Source organism: Oncorhynchus tshawytscha, linkage group LG23, assembly GCF_018296145.1.
Source record: "Oncorhynchus tshawytscha isolate Ot180627B linkage group LG23, Otsh_v2.0, whole genome shotgun sequence".
Lineage (NCBI taxonomy): Eukaryota > Metazoa > Chordata > Actinopteri > Salmoniformes > Salmonidae > Oncorhynchus > Oncorhynchus tshawytscha.
This window is the reverse complement of record NC_056451.1, coordinates 19955664-19977515: the sequence shown is the minus strand read 5'-3', so window position 1 is coordinate 19977515 and position 21852 is coordinate 19955664. Positions and strand designations below refer to the sequence as shown.

Below are 21852 nucleotides of genomic sequence, written 5' to 3'. Positions count from 1 at the left end.
AGGGTGAGGATGGAGAGTTAATCTGATTAGCCGCAGCGTTCTGCTGAGTCATACCCTGGGTTGTGGGTCAAGGGTCATCGTCAGATCAGAGATTGGCTAAGAGGAAGCGGTGTCCTTGTCTAACCCTCCCTGTGTTTGCTGACTGAGTCTGTTTCAGAGTGAATTGGTGACCGTGGCCCACAAGTAATGCAGGCTACCGCCACACTCCCACTACCCCCACCGTCCCTTAACGACAGCCATTTGGCTTTGTTCATCACACTCTGTGTTAATTCCCTCTATTTTAATTCATTATGGTTGTTAATTCCTCGATGCTACAAGGCAGTTTCCTCTCCTCTTGCCATCAAGGACAGCATCTCCCCATCCACAACAATCCCCATCTAATAAAATCTGTGAGTCACTGGAACCCGCTTATCATTGTACATGCACATACATTTGAGCATTAAGTGTGCATGTGATTACTCTCACAGAGAGTCATGCATTTATAGAATTTGTCTCGTTTCAATGGCTTGGGAATAATTGTACAAGTGCTCTATTCATCTCTGTTAACCCAGAAGTAAAAATCTTGCGTAAGTGATTAACTTCAGTGTTCACACGTGTCAAAAATAAAGAGTTCCGGCAAAAATGAAGTCTCCACCCTCGAAACTCTCAGCCTCCCCCCTTCCGATCCATGTGCGCAAATGCACAAAGCACTGCAGGCGAAGCAGTTTAAGCACCTCCTTCGCCCAAACCTGATATGTCCAACTAACCAGCGTGAAAACCCCAAAACCAGAAGTAATGCTGTTCGGAATTCACACATCCCATTCAGTTCTGGCAGATTCTCTCAGTCTACATGCAGTCTGGGACATTACTGCTCTATAGGCTTACATATTGAATAACCCTGTGTTGTATAGTTGTTGTATAGTATAATCATTTATTTTGCCAATATTCCTAACTGCTAATATAAATGCATTAATGGGTATGCATGGCAGATCTGATGTACATTTTGTGTCTTTCAAATAGGAATCCTTTCATGTGTACCCGGCTGTTAAAGATGAATAACATTTACACTTTTTCAAATAGACCTAATGGATTGATTGCCCTTTGTTTTTTCATTCATGTCAGTATTTCCACAGCTGCTCTCCAGATGGAAGGATGTGGAGTACAAACACGCAGGGTGAGCGCACACAGTCAACATTATATGGTAAAAACGTTAAAAACGAAACAAATCAACAAAAAAAGGTTATTATCTTTCTGTTCAAATGCTGTGGTTTCTTTTTCTTTTGGGCCCATCGTCGACTTGCTTTGTTCTTCATTCGATTTTTGTGTTCATATACATATATATATCCCATATTCCATCAGTCTTTTATTGTGTTTTCTGTTCACTTTGCTCTTTGTTCTGTTTAGCGTCTGATCCAAGCTGTTACAATGTAATGGTGTAAAAAACATTTTGCTTTAGAGTCAAATGAACGACACCACAAAGATGTGAAGATTTTTTTTTATTTTCTTTAAACTTGTGCATCAACTTCAAACAGTAAACTGTGTGCACTCCGTTTAGTTTTCATAACATGTTCAAAATTAGTTAGGTGTTCCTTATTCTGTTAAATACATATTTCTCTGTTTTTAAAACCATTTACACACAATTTCTCAGCACTGAAATCTAGCAGTCTATTGGAAGTCAGGGGTGTAGAATGATAAGCATCGTTGGCAGTCCTCTTCACTTCAACTTCTTTGTGTGTATATATTTATTGTTCTAATTATTGTTTAATCATTACTCTTTTCACCTGAAGTAAAAATATCTTTCTTTTAAATATGATTCCTTTACATGATAAAAATAGTTTTTCCAAAACATGTTTTATGCCACTGAAGCTCAACCAGAATGCTCTGGAGACCCCATCGGTGTGAGGCCGGTTGTTCTCGTGACCCCCTGGAGGGGATTGTGTTAGGCCTGACGGGGCTATCCTAGATGGGGCTGCTATCCCTTGGGACGCCCACACGGCCCACAGTGGAGAGAGAGGCTCGCTGTCTGCCGTGGTGACACCCGTGGTACATTTTGTTGTTGATAAAAATGATTACAAAATGTTTTCTTTTCTTCGTACAAAAACACTTTTTTCATAGAAATTGCATTTGGACAAGTAAATGTGAGGATTTTGTTACTAAAATAAAAGCCACTAGAGTAACAAAAAGAAACTTGAGACTTGACATTGAACAAAAAAGAAAACCAAAACATTTGTACCCATCAAATCTGAAAATGAGGTGTGTACTGTATCCTTGCAGCTTCTGTGAAAATCCAGTCCATGAAAATATAAATAAAGAAATTCATAAATAAAATAATAAATACTTGAATAAATAAATTCCTCATGTTGTGTGATTGCTGTGAATTTAGTTTCAGATCCACTACTGCTGTCCTGCTTTCCTTCAATTCAAACGACTAAGGTTTCTAAGGTTAGTACTTTCATCATGTCCGCCACTCATGTCACTTCCAGTTCCTATCACCTAATTCCTCTGTTACATCACTGCCCCTCCCCCGGTCATCTGTCTCTGCTTGTATTTATATATGTATATATGTTTTTATTCAAAATGTTTTTCCCATCCCCCATAATTTAACAAAATGTTTAGTACTCTGAAAACAAAATAAATGAAATAACCTATTGCCTGATGGATAATGTACTGTATTCTTTCCAACAGTGAATCACATGAATAAACGATGCCTCTGTACATGTTGGGAGCAGTTTTGTCCTGCTCACCAATGCGTTTTGGGCTTTGGGTTTCATTTGGAACTGGCTGTTTCTAGCCCATCTGGTCTCCTTCTTCTTCTATGGTTGAATAATAACAAGATGTGTCCTTTACACACTCGCCAACTGATTTTCTCTCCATTTCTTCTATTAGTGTCTGTGTATGTGTTTGCTCCATAACTATGACTGAGTGATGTACGTTCTCCTGATTCTACCTAACGTTCTCCTGATTCTACTCAGTGAGAGAGAGAGTGGTTGGGTAGCATATAAATATTAATTCAATTTGGACCTGTGATTTCTAAGGGACAACCAAACATATACAGTAGCTGTATGATATTCTATACTTTCAATTTAACCTGCCATCCCTCCTTTCCTCTGAATCCTGGGTTAATCTCTCTCTTTTTTTGATACTAAATCATGGCACCACTTGGTCACTCCTTGCTCAGGTGCATTGCCAGGTAGAGTAATGAGGTAACTCACATTGAATTGCTCCCAGGTTGGTTCAAGTTATTTCCACAGGAAACATTGTTGAATCTCTTTTCATTTCTAGCTTAGTGTTTCGAAACAAAGATGCCAGACAGTCAGTGATCAGAGCAGCTCAGCTCCTCTCTTCTCTTCTCCCATCTCTCTTACCCCCCCCCCATATACTCACATAAATCAACTATCACCCTTCCTCCATCCCCCAGTGTCTCTTCACCCTACACGCCTCCCAGTGACAGCAGAGCGAGAGCGAGAGCGAGAGCGAGAGCGAGAGAGAGAGAGAGAGAGAGAGAGAGGGAGAGAGGGAGTCCTGTTCTAGGCCATGGTCTCTTTGCCTGGCAGTCTGCGGTCGTTGAAGGTGTGCATGTTGATGACGTCCTCTGTCTTGACCATGACGGGCGGCTGAGGCTTGTGTTTGAGGCGCCGCTGGCACTTGAGGGACACCCGCAATTCGTCCACTATGGCACTGCAGAAGGACCTCTGTAGGAGAGAGAGAAAGAGAGAGTCAGAAAGAGAAAGAGAGAGTCAGAAAGAGAAAGAGAGAGAGAAAACAGGGGTTTCAGAGAGAGCCTCCTCTAGTTCCAAACAATTTGGCAGTAATAAGCTCAGCAGAGCAGAGCACTGCAGAGCTTCTACTTCCCCAAGGCAGGCTCTCTACAGGCCCCTCTCTGAGAGCTGCCATGGTGACACAGAGCAGGCAGGGGAGAGAGGAGCTGGCTCAGGATAGGGTGGGTGGGCTGGGGCTGGAGTTCTAGCTGGGGCTGGGGGAGTTGGTTGGAGGTTGCATGTCCATAGTCTTTTAGTGTAGTAGGTGGATAAAGGAGCTAGATGTAGGTGGGAATCAGGACAGGATTTGCACTGGAGGTTGGCAGGGCTTCCTCTTGTATTTGGGAGAAAATAGATTTAACAAGATTAGATTTAACAAGATTTATCCACAGACTGTTATTGCAGTATAATAAGTATCTTACTACAGCCGTGCAGCTATTTGATCATGTACAGCAACACCTGGTTATGGTAGTTTGCATTAATAGCTTTAAATTATTCAAATGTGTTGACATACTGCTAATTAAAACATGCCTTTAGCCCTGGCAACGATTCAGTTTCAAATCAACCACGAATGTGAAGTTTGGTTGGTGAGTGGAGGGGCTGGGATGAAGGAAGGGCTAGATGGTCTAGGGGGGGTAATGCTTTGGGAAGGGTGGATTGAAGAGGGTTAGAAGGAAAGCTGTGCCGAGATGCTGGAGTCCATCTGGAGTCGCACACATGGCGAGCGAACGCACATACACACACGCAAGCGTGCAAACACACTCACACACACACCATACACACACACAGTGAGCATTCTAGGCTAGCCAAAGTGATTTCTCCATGGCAGATTTCCCCCATCCTTCTCTGCCAGGCAGCCCAGCCGGGGCCCAGGCCCATACAGCAGCATGACTTATTGATGCATATTACATCTCGTCTGACTCAAATCCCATGTAGCTGCATGGCCAATTAAGCTGCTGCCTCTTCTTCCTTCTCCTTTTCTCAAAGCTACTCTGGCATTTGCAAATTGTGCAATGAACAACGCAGAGTGACTCAACTAAATCTGAGACTGCTATTCCTGGAAGTACTATTGGGGAAACAGATTCCAAGGGACTAATATGTTTTTCGAGTCTAGGTTAAATCCTTCACATGAAAACACAATTTCCATTTTGGAACGGCACTATGGTGATGTCTGATACAGTACATATTCCAAATAATTCAGAACCTCAACTGAGTTGATAGAGAACCGAGGGATGTCTACCTTACTAGCTGGAATGTGAAAGGGCTCAACCATCCTGTCAAGAGAAATAAGGCCTCTGCCCACCTCAAGCAATTGTAGGCTGGGTTGGTCTACCAACAAGAACACAGGGATGAAGACAACAGTGAAGACGTTATGCTGCTAAGTCAGCCAGTGATTGAGTGTCATTCAGTTACTCATGCCAATGCTTAACTAACAGGCTGCCTTCTCCTTAGTGCCTTTTTTCCTCATCTATGACCAGTAGGGTTATGACATTGTTATGAGTTGTCCTAATGAACAGGTATCTCACATGAACACATTCTATAGTTATGGCTATAGGACTCCCACACATGCAAATGTTTTAATGCTTTCGCTTTCCAGCATACCAACAATTGTATCAATTCACCACCAATCAAAATTCTATGCATATTGAGTATATGGATTTGGGTGTACGAAGGTATGTACCTATCTGAGTGTATATGATATTACATGTTAGTATGTGTATGTGTGTATCATATTCATAAATCATATCTATAGAATTTCATATTGTTTGTCTTCTTCTCGCAAAAAAAATGGAATTACTCCTAGAAGTCCTGCTGATTGACTACAAGCCCTCCAGAAAACATGCTTTTCATGAGTATTGATTTTCTTGGGAAAGAGATATTGAATAACATGTTCTACCTAAGACACCTTTCCCCTCATGAAGCCTTGGGCTTAGTGGCCATCTAGTGCCAATAGAAAAGTTCCAAAAGTAAAACCCCACCCAACTGGCTTTCCAGACAGGCTAAGAAAACCCTCCCTGACTCAGGGGACACATCTCCATCCTGGCCTCATGGCTGCTGGACTCATAGTTGGATTGATGGTGGCTGTTTAGTGGTGGCCATTGAATTACAGAGGTTTTACGACCCCTTTTCCCCATCACCAGAGCCAATCCTGAGCTGAACAGGCTCAGGTCTCAGAGCACTTTGGGCTGGCTCAGAGGAAGACAGGAAGAAAACGTCCACTTAAGGAGGTGAGATGGAGAAATAATAAATCCAACACTTTTACTGCCTTAGCTTTTTTACTACCATTAATGGAAGAAGGCACTGGTGGGTATTTTGCAGGCTGCCCATGTACAGTACAGCCCAGTCAGTCTGTACCACCACGTACACAGATCTATAGACCCCCAGAACTTCTCCTCAGGTTTGGTATAAAATGCTGAGATGAAAGACACCATAGTAGCTCCCACTCCATCTCTCACTCCATGATAGCATGATGGAGAAATGGAGGGCAAGTAAGAGATGAATAGTCACTATTTTTGTGTGTATAGTCAATGGGTGTCTGTGTACACATCTGTCCGAGCAGGTGTGTGTGTGTGAGCGTGTGTGTACACATATAAGTGCATGCGTACATTCCTGTGTGTGTGTGTGTGTGTGTGTCCACAAAATCGGGAAGCTGGATGGTTCCTCACACACAGCTGGTGATCCCTGTCCCTGGAGAGCCAAGTTACTCTGCAGCACCCTCAGCAGTAGGCAGGAGAAGAGGGAAGAGCAGGAGGAGGAGGAGGGGGAGGAGGAGAAATGGGAGGAAGATGAGGAGGAGCTGAAGGAGGAGGGAGAGGTGGAGGATAATGAGAAGAAAGAAAAGGAAGAGGGGGATGAGAAAGAGGAAGAGGTGGAGAAGGAAGAGGGGGAAGAGAGGGAAGTGGACAACCATGGTGATAATGGTATTTTTCTGAAAGCCAGCCATGTTGGGATGATGGGAATGTGTGGATTTATGAGAGAAAGTCCTCATTGGGTGAACCAGAATGAAAAGCCTACTAAAACTTCAAATATTTCTCAATCTTTTATTAAAGTTAATAACAAGTGGAAAATATTAGACTGAAAACCTAATTATTCTGAATCACAATTTGAGTTAAGTTAGTTAAAATAATTTCAAGTAAACATACAATTAATGTCATTACAACATATATTTTTGGATTTGGCAAATAATATTAAGAAAGGTTGACATTATAAGGTGTATGACTCATAACATGAAATACATGACCTGCTATTTTTATTTCTCTCTTTATCCTTTCTAATGTTACACAGAATACAGTAGCAGTTGGACACACCTACTCATTCCCACGGTTTTCTTTATTTGTACTATTTTCTAAATAGAAAATTTTCTAAATAGTGCCAGAGTGTGCCATGAAGCTGGAATGTGTGCAAAGCTGTCATCAAGGCAAAGGGTGGCTACTTTGAATAATCTAAAATAGAACACATATTTTGGGGTTACTACATGATTTCATAGTTTTGATGTCCTCACTATTATTCTACAATATAGAAAATAGTAAAAATAAAGAAAAGTCCTTGAATGAGTAGGTGTGTCCTAACTTCTGACTGGTACTTTAAAAAATGCAAATTGCAGGGTGTGCGCTATCAAGCATGACAAACCCAACAAAGAGATGCTTAGTAGAACATTTTCAAGTTGACACTTTCAGCATCGTGGTGAAAATACAACCCTGTACTGAAGACACATTCAAGTAAAGGATCTTGTGCAATTAAATAAAATATCAGGTATTTTCAAATGTGACTAATTATTGAATTGATATGGGAATACTTGGTACACTTGGTACTCTGCATATCGTGTCAAGGTTTAACAGTTAAAACAGTAGCAACAGGCCACACATACTAAAATACACGTTGTGGTTGTGTGACACTTAAACCTCTTGGAGAATGTCTATTTGCTTTGGATGAGTAAAACATGTGTTGCTTATCAGATCATCTGACATAAAAAAAAAGATTGATTATGAGAATTTATGAAAAGCAATATACACCTTTGTCGGTTATCAATTGGGTGTTAAAATATTGAGGTACACAACTTATATAATTGTAGCATATAGGCACAGGTAGTGTGGAAATAAAATGTTAAATGGACTGACATCTAACAACTACTCTTGAAACAGATATGTGATACAGTGGGGCTAAAAAGTATTTAGTCAGCCACCAATTGTGTAGTTCTCCCACTTAAAAAGATGAGAGAGGCCTGTAATTTTCATCATAGGTACACTTCAACTATGACAGACAAAATGAGAAAAAAAATCCAGAAAATCACATTGTAGGATTTTTAATGAATTTATTTGCAAATTGTGGTGGAAAATAAGTATTTGGTCACCTACAAACAAGCAAGATTTCTGGCTCTCACAGACCTGTAACTTCTTCTTTAAGAGGCTCCTCTGTCCTCCACTCGTTACCTGTATTAATGGCACCTGTATGAACTTGTTATCAGTATAAAAGACACCTGTACACAACCTCAAACACTCACACTCCAAACTCCACTATGGCCAAGACCAAAGAGCTGTCAAAGGACACCAGAAACCAAATTGTAGACCTACACCAGGCTGGGAAGACTGAATCTGCAATAGGTAAGCAGCTTGGTTTGAAGAAATCAACTGTGGGAGCAATTATTAGGAAATGGAAGACATACAAGACCACTGATAATCTCCCTCGATCTGGGGCTCCACGCAAGATCTCACCCCGTGGGTTCAAAATGATCACAAGAACAGTGAGCAAAAATCCCAGAACCACACGGGGGGACCTAGTGAATGACCTGCAGAGAGCTGGGACCAAAGTAACAAAGCCTACCATCAGTAACACACTACGCCGCCAGGGACTCAAACCCTGCAGTGCCAGACGTGTCCCCCTGCTTAAGCCAGTACATGTCCAGGCCCGTCTGAAGTTTGCTAGAGAGCATTTGGATGATCCAGAAGAAGATTGGGAGAATGTCATATGGTCAGATGAAACCAAAATATAACTTTTTGGTAAAAACTCAACTTGTCGTGTTTGGAGGACAAAGAATTCTGAGTTGCATCCAAAGAACACCATACCTACTGTGAAGCATGGGGGTGGAAACATCATGCTTTGGGGCTGTTTTTCTGCAAAGGGACCCGGACGACTGATCCGTGTAAAGGAAAGAATGAATGGGGCAATGTATCGTGAGATTTTGAGTGAAAACATCCTTCCATCAGCAAGGGCATTGAAGATGAAACGTGGCTGGGTCTTTCAGCATGACAATGATCCCAAACACACCGCCCGGGCAACGAAGGAGTGGCTTCGTAAGAAGCATTTCAAGGTCCTGGAGTGGCCTAGCCAGTCTCCAGATCTCAACCCCATAGAAAATCTTTGGAGGGAGTTGAAAGTCCGTGATGCCCAGCAACAGCCCCAAAACATCACTGCTCTAGAGGAGATCTGCAAGGAGGAATGGGCCAAAATACCAGCAACAGTGTGTGAAAACCTTGTGAAGACTTACAGAAAACATTTGACCTCTGTCATTGCCAACAAAGGGTATATAACAAAGTATTGAGATAAACTTTTGTTATTGACTAAATACTTATTTTCCACCATAATTTGCAAATAAATTCATTAAAAATCCATTTTTTTTCCCTCATTTTGTCTGTCATAGTTGAAGTGTACCTATGATGAAAATTACAGGCCTCTCTCATATTTTTAAGTGGGAGAACTTGCACAATTGGTGGCGGACTAAATACTTTTTTGCCCCACTGTATGTGAGTGAGATATGTGAGTGAGGTCTATTCTCTGTCTATTCTATTCTCAGTCTGGATATATCTGTATGACACGCTCCTCCACCTAGTTCTGAGCTGATAAGAGTGTGAAACGTATCTTCCTCAACTGCTGTGTCTGACACAAAGACATGCTGAAGAACACCAGGAAGAGATCATGATCAACATCAAACGATGTTGAGGTTTCTATTAAATCATCACTCTCCTTCTCTTTTCTCTGGCTCGGCTGACTATTACTCCCTACTCTACTCACTACCAACCTTCCTTATGGCTTTTTATTAGCCATATCGTTCTTTAGCATACTTTAAATGACATCCTATTGATGGGGGAACTCCCCTCCCGTCTACCCTGGCTGGTCTGTGGGTGTAGTGCTGTGCTGTGTGTGTGTGTGTTGTCGTTGACAGAAGGACTCTGTGAACATCACTTCATGACTAGATGCTGTGATTCATTGATATGGGGGCTTATGGCCGAGAAGCAGCAGCAGCATCACTGCATTGTGCGATCGATGGAGGGTGTCGAAGAAAGCTCTTAGTGCAGACCAGGCTCCTGTGGAGAGCTAAGTAGGGGTTGGCGTTTGAGATTTATGAGGCTGTTGTTGGGTGAGAGAGCATTGTGTTAGACAGGAAAGACAGGACGGGACAGGACATGAAGGACAGGACAGGAAGGGCAGGAAGGACAGGGCAGGAAGGACAGGACAGGAAGGGCAGGAAGGACAGGGCAGGAAGGACAGGACAGGAAGGGCAGGAAGGACAGGGCAGGAAGGACAGGACAGGACAGGACAGGAAGGACAGGACAGGAAGGACAGGACAGGAATCCCAGGAAGGACAGGAAGGACAGGACAGGAAGGACAGGGCAGGAAGGACAGGACAGGAATCCCAGGAAGGACAGAAAGGACAGGACAGGAAGGGCAGGGCAGGAATCCCAGGAAGGACAGGAAGGACAGGACAGGAAGGACTGGGCAGGCAGGACAGATCAGGACATGAAGGACAGGACAGGAAGGGCAGGAAGGAGGGCAGGAAGGACAGGACAGGAAGGGCAGGAAGAACAGGGCAGGAAGGACAGGACAGGAATCCCAGGAAGGACAGGAAGGACAGGACAGGAAGGACAGGGCAGGAAGGACAGGAAGGACAGGACAGGAAGGGCAGGAAGGACTGGGCAGGAAGGACAGATCAGGACATGAAGGACAGGACAGGAAGGGCAGGGAGGACAGGGCAGGAAGGACAGGACAGGAATCCCAGGAAGGACAGGAAGAACAGGACAGGAAGGACAGGAAGGACAGGGCAGGAAGGACTGGGCAGGAAGGACAGATCAGGACATGAAGGACAGGACAGGAAGGGCAGGCAGAGGACAGGACATGAAGGGCAGGAAGGACAGGGCGGGAAGGACAGGACAGGAAGGGCAGGAAGGACAGGGCAGGAAGGACAGGACAGGAAGGGCAGGAAGGACAGGGCAGGAAGGACAGGACAGGAAGGGCAGGAAGGACAGGGCAGGAAGGACAGGACAGGACAGGACAGGAAGGACAGGACAGGAAGGACAGGACAGGAATCCCAGGAAGGACAGGAAGGACAGGACAGGAAGGACAGGGCAGGAAGGACAGGACAGGAATCCCAGGAAGGACAGAAAGGACAGGACAGGAAGGGCAGGGCAGGAATCCCAGGAAGGACAGGAAGGACAGGACAGGAAGGACTGGGCAGGCAGGACAGATCAGGACATGAAGGACAGGACAGGAAGGGCAGGAAGGACAGGGCAGGAAGGACAGGACAGGAAGGGCAGGAAGAACAGGGCAGGAAGGACAGGACAGGAATCCCAGGAAGGACAGGAAGTACAGGACAGGAAGGACAGGGCAGGAAGGACAGGAAGGACAGGACAGGAAGGGCAGGAAGGACTGGGCAGGAAGGACAGATCAGGACATGAAGGACAGGACAGGAAGGGCAGGGACAGGGCAGGAAGGACAGGACAGGAATCCCAGGAAGGACAGGAAGAACAGGACAGGAAGGACAGGAAGGACAGGGCAGGAAGGACTGGGCAGGAAGGACAGATCAGGACATGAAGGACAGGACAGGAAGGGCAGGAAGGACAGGACATGAAGGGCAGGAAGGACAGGGCGGGAAGGACAGGACAGGAATCCCAGGAAGGACAGGAAGGACAGGACAGGAAGGACAGGACAGGAATCACAGGAAGGACAGGAAGGACAGGACAGGAATCACAGGAAGGACAGGAAGGACAGGACAGGAAGGACAGGGCAGGAAGTACAGGAAGGACAGGAAGGACTGGGCAGGAAGGACAGGAAGGACAGGACAGGAAGGACAGGGCAGGAAGGGCAGGAAGGACTGTGCAGGAAGGACAGATCAGGACGTGAAGGACAGGACAGGAAGGGCAGGAAGGACAGGGCAGGAAGGACAGGTCAGGAATCCCAGGAAGGACAGAAAGGACCGGAGAGGAAGGACAGATCAGGACAAGAAGGACAGGACATGGGATTAAGGGGAACATCAAAAGGTTTACATGCTGTTGACAACGAGTGATGTGTTGTTGTAGCATTACACTTTCAATATGAGATTATTCAGTAGAGTAGTTAGTATGTTATAATATCTGAAAGCTTACATGTGTTTCCAAAACCAAGCCTTCAGAGTTTGCAATTATAGCTTGATTCAGTTTGGCTTGTCTGTCCAAAAGTTTGTATCTGATAATAACAATTTGTTTTTTGGGAGAGGATTGCTGTGGCTGTGTGTTGAGGGTGACATGAAGACATTTACTTCAGCATTATGGAGACTTCCCAATCGGGAACTATCTGAAGTTAAAAAAGTACAATTTGTGCATTGTAAGGTAAATGTAGATGACTGGAGTCTCTGGAGTCTTTCGGGAGGTCATTTGAGCTGGTGGTTAAAGTCTACAGGTAGCTGCTTGGAGGGTCCGTGGTGACAGCAGAACTCCTCACGCTTCCTATCACCTTGGTGCCGTTGGGGCTAAGTGGATAAAGGCAAGAAAATGAACCCATACTTACTGTGTCTTAAAGAATATGGTGCATTACTGTATCTACATAAACATCAGTGTTTCAGGAGCTGACCTGAGTATCATGTAAAAGTGTCCTTGTGATCTCAGTGTAACTAAGATGGCTACCGTCTGTCTGTCCTTTTGTACATCATGTACATTCAAATAAGTGTTAATACTGAACACGTGTAAATGTCCCCTCCACCCGTATCCAAACATCCAGTGCACTTTATTGAGTATGAGGTGAGGGATGGTTTAGTGCAAATACAACGAGACTAAATGTCTCTACTTTTCATCATGTTGTGCCTTTTGTGTCAGAAATAAAAAATATGTGATACAATTTTTTTTTTTTTAACCACAAAATAAATGTAAGCTGGGCCAAAACACAAAGCTAATAGAAAAGTAGGAAAATTGTCTCCTTGTCAAAGATCTCTGTATAATAAGATCCACACAGAGGCACATTGTCATTGCAACCTGGCTATACGTGAAAGGATGTTGCTTTACCTTTTCCAGCTGTGCGTTTTGTTTGGATTTATAGATGAACTCTCCGACTGCCACGAACACCGACAGGACGAGTCCAGCCGCCAGGACGATAAAGATGCCCCCGATGTTCTGGACCCCCAGAGCGCTGGCCTCCTTATTCTTCTCATCCTCCGGACAACCGTTCCCCCTCCACCACTTCTCCTTCATCATGTGCAGCTTTCCTTCTTCCTGCAGCTGCAGGATCGCTATGGTGATCTTGTCTCTGTACGGAGAGCCTGAGGGACCAAAAAAGGCAGGTGAGGATGAGATGGATAGTAATTACGAGGAAAGTGTGTGTGTGTGTGTGTGTAGTACCAACATCCAAACCAGTGTCCTGGCTGGTGCTGAATGCCCTATAGATTCTCCCATACAGCTCCCACAGTGGTTTCACAAACAATACACTAATAAATCTGAAGTACATTCCAGGGACCAGCAATTTACCTCCTTTTATCTGCTCCTTTTTTTCTCTAATTAAAACTGGTTGCCATGCTTAATTAGTGGTAATGTCTCTAGTGTGCATTGTTTTGTTTTGCTTAACAAATAAATGCGCTGCCGACGTGTTGCTTTGAAGTGCCCCCTTCTGCACCAGTGTGTGCGTGTGCGTGCACGCGTGTTCACGGCATCTCCTCAGTGCTGGGAATAATTCCTCAAACTCCCAGCAGCCTCCAGGCCTCCCCGCACCAGCCAGGTAAACAGGGCTGGCGTGTTCGTGTTCCCTGCTGGCCAGATCAAACCCCGTCACATACAGAGGCTTCTGATTAGACCTGAAGGGTGAAACCAAGTGAAAACACTTGAAATCTCCCCGACCCACTTTCATATCATCGACTGGAGAGCTCTCCTTGTGGCTAGGGGCCCATATAATCAGGATGTTAATGCTGCTTGAAATATTTAAAACTCAATCACACTCCCTTATTATTATCTCATACACTTCAGAACAATAGCCAGCTTTGTGTTGAGGAGAGGGGAAAACAACTCTTTAGAACTATAGCCAGCTTGGTGTTGAGGAGAGGGGAAAACAACTCTTCAGAACTATAGCCAGCTTGGTGTTGAGGAGAGGGGAAAACAACTCTACAGAACTATACCCAGCTTGGTGTTAAGGAGAGGGGAAAACAACTCTACAGAACTATAGCCAGCTTGGTGTTAAGGAGAGGGGAAAACAACTCTTCAGAACTATACCCAGCTTGGTGTTAAGGAGAGGGGAAAACAACTCTACAGAACTATAGCCAGCTTGGTGTTAAGGAGAGGGGAAAACAACTCTCCAGAACTATACCCAGCTTGGTGTTAAGGAGAGGGGAAAACAACTCTTCAGAACTACCCAGCTTGTTGTTGAGGAGAGGGGAAAACAACTCTTCAGAACTATAGCCAGCTTGGTGTTGAGGAGAGGGGAAAACAACTCTACAGAACTATACCCAGCTTGGTGTTAAAGAGAGGGGAAAACAACTCTTCAGAACTACCCAGCTTGTTGTTGAGGAGAGGGGAAAACAACTCTTCAGAACTATAGCCAGCTTGGTGTTGAGGAGAGGGGAAAACAACTCTTCAGAACTATACCCAGCTTGGTGTTAAAGAGAGGGGAAAACAACTCTTCAGAACTATACCCAGCTTGTGTTAAGGAGAGGGGAAAACAACTCTTCAGAACTATATCCAGCTTGGTGTTGAGGAGAGGGGAAAACAACTCTTCAGAACTATACCCAGCTTGGTGTTCAGAACTAAAAGAGGGGAAAACAACTCTTCAGAACTATACCCAGCTTGGTGTTGAGGAGAGGGGAAAACAACTCTTCAGAACTATAGCCAGCTTGGTGTTGAGGAGAGGGGAAAACAACTCTTCAGAACTATAGCCAGCTTGGTGTTGAGGAGAGGGGAAAACAACTCTTCAGAACTATAGCCAGCTTGGTGTTGAGGAGAGGGGAAAACAACTCTTCAGAACTATAGCCAGCTTGGTGTTGAGGAGAGGGGAAAACAACTCTTCAGAACTATAGCCAGCTTGGTGTTGAGGAGAGGGGAAAACAACTCTACAGAACTATACCCAGCTTGGTGTTAAGGAGAGGGGAAAACAACTCTACAGAACTATAGCCAGCTTGGTGTTGAGGAGAGGGGAAAACAACTCTTCAGAACTATATCCAGCTTGGTGTTGAGGAGAGGGGAAAACAACTCTACAGAACTATAGCCAGCTTGGTGTTGAGGAGAGGGGAAAACAACTCTTCAGAACTATAGCCAGCTTGGTGTTGAGAGAGGAAAAGAGCTCTTTGAACTATAGCCAGCTTGGTGTTGAGGAGAAGGCAAAACAACTCTACAGAACTATACCCAGCTTGGTGTTAAGAACTTTAGCCAGTTTGTGTTGAGGAGAGGGGAAAACAACTCTTCAGAACTATATCCAGCTTGGTGTTGAGGAGAGGGGAAAACAACTCTTCAGAACTACCCAGCTTGGTGTTAAGGAGAGGGGAAAACAACTCTTCAGAACTACCCAGCTTGGTGTTGAGGAGAGGGGAAAACAACTCTTCAGAACTATAGCCAGCTTGGTGTTGAGGAGAGGGGAAAACAACTCTTCAGAACTACCCAGCTTGGTGTTGAGGAGAGGGGAAAACAACTCTTCAGAACTATAGCCAGCTTGGTGTTGAGGAGAGGGGAAAACAACTCTTCAGAACTATAGCCAGCTTGGTGTTGAGGAGAGGGAAAACAACTCTTCAGAACTACCCAGCTTGGTGTTGAGGAGAGGGGAAAACAACTCTTCAGAACTATAGCCAGCTTGGTGTTGAGGAGAGGGGAAAACAACTCTTCAGAACTATAGCCAGCTTGGTGTTGAGGAGAGGGGAAAACAACTCTTCAGAACTATAGCCAGCTTGGTGTTACAGAACTATAGGAGAGAGGGGAAAACAACTCTTCAGAACTACCCAGCTTGGTGTTGAGGAGAGGGGAAAACAACTCTTCAGAACTATAGCCAGCTTGGTGTTGGAGGGGAGAGAGGGAAAACAACTCTTCAGAACTACCCAGCTTGTTGTTGAGGAGAGGGGAAAACAACTCTTCAGAACTATACCCAGCTTGGTGTTGAGGAGAAAACAACTCTACAGGGGAAAACAACTCTCCAGAACTATACCCAGCTTGGTGTTAAGGAGAGGGGAAAACAACTCTACAGAACTATAGCCAGCTTGGTGTTGAGGAGAGGGGAAAACAACTCTACAGAACTATAGCCAGCTTGGTGTTGAGGAGAGGGGAAAACAACTCTACAGAACTATAGCCAGCTTGGTGTTGAGGAGAGGGGAAAACAACTCTTCAGAACTATATCCAGCTTGTGTTGAGGAGAGGGGAAAACAACTCTTCAGAACTATAGCCAGCTTGTGTTGAGGAGAGGGGAAAACAACTCTTCAGAACTATACCCAGCTTGGTGTTGAGGACAGGGGAAAACAACTCTTCAGAACTATAGATGGTTGTGTTGAGGAGAGGGGAAAACAACTCTTCAGAACTATAGATGGCTTGTGTTGAGGACAGGGGAGAACAACACATGGAGATTGCCTGATGAATATTAAGTATCAAGGCTGTTTGTTGAGAAGCAGCCATGCAGGGAACAATACAATGCTACTTGTTAGTATGTATAAGGACCAATACTACAGCAGCAGGAGCTGGGCAGACAAAAAGGCACGCAGTGATTGACAATCTCCATAGTAACACTTCCACACTGTGCTGTTGCTATGCCTGAAGAGCAGAGAACAGTGGTGTTGCGATCACCATGCCACCTCTGAATACTTTTAGGTGTGTTATGTCCTTCATCGTCAGCTCAAGGCTTTGTGTGTGTGTCTCTCTCTCTCTTTTATCAGATCAACAACAGACAGGCAGAGCCCAGAGTACATGTTTCAAAACATCTATCCCCATGGTGATAACTAATGTGAAACACGCAGCACTAACTCTCGTATAATTAATTCCCATCTAAATATATTTATCTTCAGGGGTCACATTCATACAACAGCTACTGTAGCTAGCCCTGTGTGTGTCAGATCACTCACTACTGTAGCTAGCCCTGCGCATGTCAGATCACTCACTACTGTAGCTAGCCCTGTGTGTGTCAGATCACTCACTACTGTAGCTAGCCCTGTGTGTGTCAGATCACTCACTACTGTAGCTAGCCCTGTGTGTGTAAGATCACTCACTACTGTAGCTAGCCCTGTGTGTGACAGATCACTCACTACTGTAGCTAGCCCTGTTTGTGTCAGATAACTAACAACTGTAGCTAGCCCTGCGTGTGTCAGATCACTCACTACTGTAGCTAGCCCTGTGTGTGTAAGATGACTCACTACTGTAGCTGGCCCTGTTTGTGTCAGATAACTAACTGCTGTAGCTAGCCCGGTTTGTGTCAGATCACTCACTACTGTAGCTAGCCCAGTTTGTGTCAGATCACTCACTACTGTATCTAGCCCTGTGTGTGTCAGATCACTCACTACTGTAGCTAGCCCTGTGTGTGTAAGATCACTCACTACTGTAGCTAGCCCTGTGTGTGACAAATCACTCACTACTGTAGCTAGCCCTGTGTGTGTCAGATCACTCACTCGCTACCTGCAGCCCTAGGACTGAGGAAATGAAGGAAAATGCAGCCCTGAAATACCAGCCAGAGCCAGGTCTATGGTAGCAAAACAAAATGAGAAACCCCAGAGAACCCAGAATGGGGAGAAATTAATGTGAGGATTTTCTGATCCAGCAAAGCTCCAGCATGATATCACATTGTGCAGGCTCAGTTTATGGCTGGTTTAATCATTCAATTCTGTTAATTGAACAGCACTGCTGCAGAGGCCAAACATAAATATTCTGCAGGGCAGTGGAACATGGTATTTCAGTAGAATCTAGAATGTCATTGTCTGCACTTAATAATCCTCCATAACAACTAAATGGACAGTGAAATCATGTGGTTGTGGTCCAACTGTCTTTAGATAATGATTTCTGCATACCCTCTCACAATGTGAAGGATGATGACAAGCGTAAGCTACCCGAACAACAACATGTATGTAATTTGATGAATTCCCTGCTTAATTTGAATTCTGGCTTACTCTAATGTGTGCAAAGGTATTGCAACTTTTCTTGAAAAAATGTGATAAAATAGTTCAAGTTAACTAACATGGACATGTGTTGGCAGTAGCCTGAGATCGCTATAGAGTCCACAGAATCTTTGTATTGTGGTTAACATATACGGTGTATTCTCTTGTTTCTTCCAATGACGCGACAGGTGAAGAAGCGGTTAGAAAATGGAAATGAAGTACTCTCTTTCTGTTGAGTCTTACTGGGTGAGAAATGGATGAGAAAGTTTAGCACCGTTGTGTTTCTCAGTGATAAACAGAATATGTAAATGTGACGAGCTGAAAACAGGCCCTCTCAACATGGGGTAGCCATTCATGTCGAGGCTTAATTCTCCAACAGAAGAAACATAGGAGAGGGAACTGACAGACCATCGTGAATCCAGGATAAGACACATAGCTGTAATCTGTCAGATCAAAGCCAGTAATAGCACACCAGTCTCTAATGCATTGTGTCTCCACAAAACAGCATGGAAAATGTTCCTGGCACGCTCAAGTACATGTCGTATTTTTATCCCTGTTCTAAGACTTTGTTTTCCTTCTTTGTAATACAGCTCCAGATTTGTTTTGCATGTTAAGTCGATCAGGGGGAAATATAAATGAGAGGAAATGGATGTGTGTAAATATTTAAAATTATTACTTTCAGGGCCTACAATTACCTCTAAATGCCTGGAGAATACTGTTATTATCAAAACACTTCTGCAAACATATTCCACCCTGTGCTTGATTGTGCTCTCATATACTTTCTGGTAAACTGCAGTTCACAGACTCTTCCAGACTGACATCTTCATTCCGCCCCAGCTAGGTCTGTCATATTTTCTCCATTTGTCCTCATACCCCATATCCCTCTCCTCTCTCTTTTTGCTGTACAGGACTAGGACAGGATGGTCACTGCTCAAACAGCAGGTGGGTCCCGCCCTCGGAGATGTCCCATTTCCCAGCATTCCATTCAGGTCTTACAGAGATGTTCTCTGTCTTTTATGATCCGGAGCTAAACGACCCACCATCGCGACAACATCCCCGCACTGCACGGCACCAAATGCCAGCCTGATGACATGCAAAATATACACTTCCCTGATACTGTAAGTGATTAAGAAGGCCTAATGAAACAAAATGAAAATTGAGAGCAAAGAGAAAGAGGAAGAGAAAGAGCGATAGAGAGAGAGAGAGAGACGGCGGCAAAGACAGAGATAAGCAGGGGGGAGAGAGACAGAGAGAGAGATAGACGAGGGAAGGAAGGAGGACAGAGACAAAGCCTCCTGAGATATGGATGTATGAAGCAGAGGAAATAACAGTTTACTCACAAGCGGCCGAGTGGCACGAGTCGCATAAACAAACCTGTGACAGATGTTTGATACGCTACTGTGCATGACTCTACTTAATGACCTCTCCAGGGAGGACGTCCATACACACACATTAAAGGCTGAGTGGGGAGATCTATCCCCATAGGTACAATAGGACTACGGTCACTACGGGGCTTCACTCTCTAATGTGGACACACAGCTACACAGCTCCCGTGTCCCTCCCCCCTTCCACTCCACCTTATGTAGGCCAACAACAATCCCCTTTAGATACAACTTCACAATGGTCCTACTTTCATCTGTTTTCATCTAACATCATCAGCTACCAGATGTATACACTTTGCTCTGGTCTACTCTTCTCTTCTATGGCTAAATGTTATACTCTGAATTAACCGCCGTTGCCAATGCAGTAAATATCCCATTAGAGTTAGAGAGGGATAACATCTGGACGGCCGTGCTAACTAACACTAACTCTGTCCATTACAGTGCAGACTTGGGGAGCGTCTGCCAGAGGGACTCAGAACCAAATACACCCAGGTACTAATGCAGGCAGACAAGTCCTCTCTGTTAAAGTCAATGAGATATATGCTAAATGGCCAGGCTGTATGGGAATACAGGACACATATGGTAACGGCTACTAAAAGGGTAGGATTAGCTATTTAAATGCCTTGTTCTCTGCTCCGTGTGAATGGGCCACAAGGGAGTGATGATGCTAAACATCCTTTTTTCAGCACAGACCGACAATGTGTGCGATGCACAACCTAACCCTTTGCCTGACAAACACATACACACACACATACGGAGAAACGTATTTGGAGACCTGCACACACTTAATACAAATGCACACACATGAACGCCATATGTGCACATGCACAGACATACACTCACACTCGTACACGCACACGCACACACACAACGACAAACCCATTCCTGCATTGTTCCTCGCAAATGCATCACAATCCATAGAGCATATTCCATTCCAGCTGTCGCCAACACCCTGGTCACACATATTGTTATAGGAGAAATCACACAGGAAACACAATCACACAGAGAAAACACACCCTCTGTGCTGCTCTCTCATACAGTCACTAAGTGAATGGCCCTGTGCTTTCTGACCGAGAAATACGGCAAACATACACAAATGGAGCAAATGGCCACGGATGTTATAAAGGACAGAATGATCCATCCTCTTAGGCAAACGGGACACACCGTGTTGTATTCTCTAAAGGCATGTGTCCTGCTGCATATTGAACAATGTGTTAGACAACAAGCTAAATAACAGGGAGACTGTTACACCAAAACCTTTTAGAGTTCATTTACATAGCGTATAAAAGCCACAATTCCCAAACATAGAAAGAAAGACAACCTCCACTTCCCAGTCTCCCTAAATAAATACAAAAACCCCCAGCATCCTTTGCATGCAGGTCATTGTGTTAAGTTGTCTTGTAGAGACGCCCCAGAGCAATCTTCCCTTTATAACCCAGGTACTTACAAGGAGTTTTTCCTTTTCATTTGTGGCAGCCATTGCCGGGGGCTGCATGTGTAACAGGATTAAGACAATCTGCTGCTGAGCTCCATAATCAAATCCTGCACCTCCGCACACAACGTGTAAATTAGCCTGCCACCACCCAACACCCTCTCCATTCATTTATTTATTTATGTCAGATATTTCATCAGCTGTTTGGCCCCTAAGGGTCCATGGGTGCTTACATTCTCTCTCTCTCTCTCTCTCTCTCTCTCTCTCACACACACACACACACACACACACACACACACACACACACACACACACACACACACACACACACACACACACACACACAGAGCCATGGCTTACATGACGAAAGATGATGTTCAGAAGGACTGGCAGAAGCTTACTTAGCGAGCCCCATTAGTGCAAGGGAGTCATTCTGTTTGAAAAGCCAGAGAGAGCAAATCTGATATTTGATATTGACTAGTGTACTACAGTGTTGAGGGAGCTAGCACACAAGCATTTCACTGCACATTTTATACCTGCTGTAAACTGTGAACATACAGCGGTTTCGTATTATAGATTAGTGTGTTCAATTATTGAATAATATGAAAGCATTATATATGTAGTATGTTTGCTGTGTTATTAAATGATAAACATGCTATAGTGTAGTGGGCTGTGTTATTAAATGATAAACATGCTATAGTGTAGCAGGCTGTGTTATTAAATGATAAACATGCTATAGTGTAGTGGGCTGTGTTATTAAATGATAAACATGCTATAGCGTAGTGGGCTGTGTTATTAAATGATAAACATGCTATAGCATAGTGGGCTGTGTTATTAAATGATAAACATGCTATAGTGTAGTGGGCTGTGTTATTAAATGATAAACATGCTATAGTGTAGCAGGCTGTGTTATTAAATGATAAACATGCTATAGTGTAGCAGGCTGTGTTATTAAATGATAAACATGCTATAGCGTAGTGGGCTGTGTTATTAAATGATAAACATGCTATAGCGTAG

At 44.2% G+C, this 21852-nt stretch overlaps 1 protein-coding gene across 3 annotated transcripts in view; it reads right to left on the bottom strand.

Annotated features, from left to right (window-relative positions):
- Positions 1–1468: 1468 nt before the first annotated feature.
- The window catches only part of LOC112222782 (glutamate receptor ionotropic, kainate 2-like), a 246155-nt gene continuing 225771 nt past the window's right edge, over positions 1469–21852 (bottom strand). For 2 of the 3 annotated variants that reach the window (XM_042304834.1, XM_042304835.1), the window contains 2 exons: positions 12986–13239; positions 1469–3671 (listed from right to left, as the gene is read on the bottom strand). In XM_042304834.1, the coding sequence (XP_042160768.1) occupies positions 3507–3671; positions 12986–13239 (419 nt within the window). In that variant the 3' untranslated portion in view covers positions 1469–3506. Of the gene's footprint in view, positions 3672–11892; positions 12457–12985; positions 13240–21852 lie in introns of those variants that run through there. The other variant, XM_042304836.1, reaches the window with a different exon arrangement.